Source organism: Octopus bimaculoides, chromosome 24 (assembly GCF_001194135.2).
Source record: "Octopus bimaculoides isolate UCB-OBI-ISO-001 chromosome 24, ASM119413v2, whole genome shotgun sequence".
NCBI lineage: Eukaryota > Metazoa > Mollusca > Cephalopoda > Octopoda > Octopodidae > Octopus > Octopus bimaculoides.
Genome location: NC_069004.1, coordinates 32,275,909 through 32,281,187, shown reverse-complemented (window position 1 = coordinate 32,281,187; position 5,279 = coordinate 32,275,909). Strand labels below are relative to the sequence as shown.

At 37.6% G+C, this 5,279-nt stretch overlaps 1 protein-coding gene across 1 annotated transcript in view; it reads left to right on the top strand.

Moving 5' to 3' along the window:
* The first annotated feature begins 304 nt into the window (after positions 1 to 304).
* The window catches only part of LOC106884287 (TAF5-like RNA polymerase II p300/CBP-associated factor-associated factor 65 kDa subunit 5L), a 20,737-nt gene continuing 15,762 nt past the window's right edge, over positions 305 to 5,279 (top strand). Inside the window, exon 1 of the mRNA XM_014935589.2 lies at positions 305 to 977. Within this exon, the coding sequence (XP_014791075.1) occupies positions 864 to 977 (114 nt within the window). The 5' untranslated portion in view covers positions 305 to 863. The remainder of the gene's footprint in view (positions 978 to 5,279) is intronic.

Genomic DNA, 5,279 nt, shown 5'->3' with positions numbered 1-5,279 from the left:
GACGTAGTCCAAAGGAGTGCAGAGCATTACGTTTGGCACCAGCTTGGTTGCAGGAGCTGCCGGAAGAGTGTTGAGTCTAAAATAAAATAAAGTAGCAATCAAGTATTTGTCGATTTATTACAATGATTATATTCTTTATATTATAAAAGATCTCTTTTCTCCGTAGGATTTCATGAAGGAAGTACCAGAAGATTCTATCGCCACGACCCTTCCGTGAAAAGAGGGCGGCGAAAATGGATAGTTGGATGGATATTATAAAAGAGCTTATTTTCGAGAAAACAGTAATAATGTTATGTCATTTCTGATTTAGGCGCAAGTCCTGAAGTTTTGAAGGAAGGAATTAGCCGATACAATGAATTCCAGTACTTGTCTGGTACTTTTATTACTATTAATATTATTATTATTATCCCCAAAGGGACGAAACACTGAAATGCATCCGCGCGGAATTTGAACTCACAATGTAATGTTTCTGTAATAACAATTGGATAGATAGATGGATGGATGGAGATAGATAGATAGATAGAAAAACTAATAGATAGATAGATAGATAGACGAACAAATAGATAGATGTTCTCATTTCGAATGTATAATAATATGGCTATCTTTCGTTTATATTTCAAATTTTATTCTCTGTAAAATAACTTAGAAGCATCGCTTTTCTACCCGAATTAAATTTAGGACAGTAAAAGCGGAATATACCAAGGCGTCGTGTGTTTATGTTCGCTAACACAGAGAAGCATGCTTTTATTGGTGAGAGAGTTCAGGAGAGTGTTTATGTTTTGTTATTACCTCCCTTGGTGTCGAACTCTCGAGTGCACCGTGCCATGTCTACTTGGAGGCTGCTTCTTCCTTGACGCTCAATAATGTCTGTTGAGTGGAACAGTTTCGACTTTCTTCAGTATTTGAAGATGAAAAGGATTAAAAATGAACAAATTCAAATGTCGATGAGCAATTATTTAAAGAGACGACAGTATCCGGTAAGTAAGAAATACTTGGTTATCTATGTGTATATGACTATGTGTATATATATATATATATATATGTGTGTGTGTGTTGACAAATCGCTGTCTGATGATATACCTATGCATGTTGTATTTAAAACAAATGTGTGTGTGTGTGTGTGTGTATATATATATATATATATATATATATATATATATATGATTGTGTATGTAAGTGTATACCCAGATATGTAATACATACGTATATATATAACATTTATAAATATGCCTATTTCTGTGTGTGTAAATATATATATATATATATATATATATATACAAACGTGTAATATATATGAAACAAACTTGTGTGTGTGTGTGTATATATATATATATACATACACAAGTACATATGTACGCACACGGACATATATATACACACAAACACACACAAAAGCATATACAAAAAAATATATATATTCATATACAAATGTGTGTGTGTGTGTGTATATGTATATATAGAGAGATTCATATACATGTATATATATATATATACATACAATACACACACACACATATATTTATATATATATATATATATATATATATATACACATGTATATATACACAGATATATAAATATACACAGATATATTCATATATATATATATATATATATATACATATTTATATGCACATATAGCTTCACACATATATGCATATATGTATATATATATATACACATTCATATATGTGTGTGTGTATATATATATATATATATATATATATATATATATATATATATATATATATATATATATATATATATATATATATATATATATTCACACACACATTAATGTTATAATTTTTATAAATATTAATTTTCTTATATGTATTTATATATATATATACACACATATACTGATATATATATATTTTTTCAAATATATATTAGGTATTCAACATTTTTACACTTTCATGATTCCATTTACAATTGAACAAACATACTTAATTAAACTCACATCATTTTTTTTCTAATCACTAATTTAATTTATTAACCACTCTGAGAGTATAATGAGTGCCTTAACATGCCATCAGCATGGGTACCAACTTATGTGACACCAATATCTGCCACAACTATTGATTTTGCTCAGCTTGATTTGGTCTTCTTCTCAACCATAACATAATGCCAAAGGTCTTGGGAAAGACTTCAGCCATTTTGCCTCCGTGAGGCCCAACGCTTGAAAGGAACTCACCCTCCATGAAGCCCAACGCTCAGAAAGTGTTCTTTACATGCTACAAGCACAGGTGCCCTTGGCTTAATTGGTCCTGTCAAGCACATTGCCAAATGTCTCTCGGTCACTAGTCATTGATTCTGTGAGGCTTATAGTTCGAAGATCATGCTTCACCACCTCGTTTCATGTCTTCCTAGGTCTACCTTTACCACAGGTTCCCTACACAGAGATTGGTACTTCTTTACACAGCTGTCTTCATCCAAACGCATCACATGACCATACCAGCACAGTCGTCTCTCTTGCACACCACATCTGATTCCTCTTATGCCCAACTTATCTCTCAAGATGCTTACACTCTGCCAAACATGTACACTGACATTGCACATCCAGCAAAGCATACTGGCTTCATTTCTCTCAAGCCTACGCATGTCCTTGGCTGTCATAGCCCATGTTTCACTACCATGTAGCACAGCTGTTCATACACAGGCATCATACAATCTGCCTTTCACTCTGAGAAAGAGGCCCTTTGTTGCCAGTAAGGGTAGGAATTCTCTGAACTTTGCCCTTCCTAATCTTATTCTCCCAACTATGTTCTCAGAGCATCCATCTCCACTACTAACTTGGTCACCTAGATAACGGAAGCTATCTACTACCTCTAGCTTGCTCCCCTGGCAGTTGATGGAGTCTACTTTCTGCCCATTTTTAGCGTTTATTGTACCTGTGCATCTTCTGCATTCAAAAGCTAGTTTCCCCTGTTAACCTTCCCCTAATATTGCTGCATCTGTTATGTGTCCAAAGCATACACTGGGTGCATCTTATGGAGTTTCTATCTATTCCTTTTCTACAGATTGAGCAGGGCCATCTAACTGAAGGGATTGTATTTGTCTTCTTTCCTACTTATTAAGATTTTGGTTTTTGCTAGGTTACCTCTAAGGCCCTTTGATTCTAGACCGTGCTTCCATATCTGGAATTTATTCTCTAGTTCAGATAGTGATGCAGCTATAAGAGCAAGGTCATCAGCATAGAGGAACTCCCAGGGGCAACCTATGATGAACAAGAGGGGGCTGTGCATCGATCCTTAGTGAGCCCCTACTTGTACCCTGAATTCTTCACTGTACTCATTGCCAACCCTCACCTTACTGGTAACATCCCTGTACATAGCTTGTACAGCTCTCACCAACCACTCATATGTCCCTAGTTTCTGCATTGACCACCAGATAAGAGATCAGGGGACCCTGTCAAAGGCCTTTTCCAAATCAACACTGACCAAGTACAGGGTTTATCTTTGGCTATGTATTTCTCCTGCTGCTGCTTCACCAGAAATATAGCATCAGTGGTGTTTCTCCCTGGCACAAAACCAAATTGCATCTCATCTAGGCTAACTCACTTTCTAATTAGTTGGGCTATGACTCTCTCTCTGTAACTTTCATCTCCTGATCCAACAATTTGTTACCTCTGTAATTATTTTTATCAAAGGCATCACCTTTACCTTTGTAGCAGTTGACTATGATGCTGCTGGGTGACTAGACCATAACCCACACCACCAGATATTTTAAGCATCTTTAAGGGCTTTTCCTGTCTTCATATCCTTAATTGCTTTATCTACCAGGGAACTGTCAATTTGGGCAGCTGGTCTCTCAGTTGGGTCAACTTTTAGCAGACTCTCCTCTTCCCACTCATTCTCCATGTTCAGTAGTCTTTCGTAATGGCATTTCCAAGTCTGTTTCTTTGCAGAATCATTAAATGCAAGTGCACCATCATCCATGCAGACACATTTCTCTCCTATGACATCACAATTTTCTCTCACACACTGTCTTGCACTCCAAAGCACTTCAGTTCTTTGGTCCTCGCGTTGCTGAACATAGGCAAACTTATTCTTTTCTGCTTCTCCTTTGGTTAGATATACTTGTCTCTAAGCATCCCTTTTGGCAATCTGATACAGTACCCTGCTACACCCATTTTTCCAGGCATGTTTCTTAGCAATAATGGCCCTCTCTACTGCATCGTTCCACCAACCATCATGTTACCCTCGCTTTGGTTAGGACTTTGCACCAGCCACAGAGAGTGTAGTGGGTGCTTTTACATGCCACCGGCACGAAGGCCAGTCAGGCGGTACTGGCAACGGCCACGCTCAAAATGGTGTATTTTACGTGCCACCTGCACAGGAGCCAGTCCAGCGGCACTGGCAATGATCTCACTCAAATGAATTTACATGTGCCACCGGCACAAGTGCCAGGTAGGTGATGCTGGGCACAGGTGCCATGTAATATATATATATAGGTACAGGTATATATATATATATATAAAGATGAGAATGTCTGGCTGTGTGAATCCCTAAAACTTGAGAACTACACAACCAATTTCATTCAAATTTGACACATGCCTTACTTGGGGTCCGTGTAGTGTGATGGGCCAAAAAAATTATAAACTTCTTGCAGATACATATATACATGCATATATATATATATATATATATATATATATATATATACACCCATACATACACACACACACATACATACATAGGTGCAATTATGGCAGTGTGGTAAGAAACTTTGTTCCAAAATACATGGTAGTGGGTTCAGTCCCACTGTGTGGTGACTTGGCATGTGCCTTCTGCTATTGCCTCAGACCAACCAAAGCCTTGTGAGTGGATTTTGTAGACAGAAACTGAAAGAAATCAATCGTGTATATATATATATAAATATATAGCTCGAAACGTAGCTCGAAACGTTAAAGACTTTCCGTATTCCCGAGTGTCATACTAATACATCCTTTTGTTGTTTACACCACCTGTCCTCGTCTGTTGTTGTTTTTTCGTACATTCTCCCATATATATATCATCATCATCATCATCATGAGATGCACCATTTTGAGCGTGGCCGTTGCCAGTACCGCCTGACTGGATCCCGTAGGATTTTCGAGCGAGATCGTTGCCAGTGCCCCTGGACTGGCTTGTGCGGGTGGCACATAAAAGACACCATTTCGAGCGTAGCCGTTTTCGTGCGGGTGACACGTAAAAGCACCCACTACACTCTCTGAGTGGTCGGCGTTAGGAAGGGCATCCAGCTGTAGAAACTCTGCCAAATTAGATTGGAGCCTG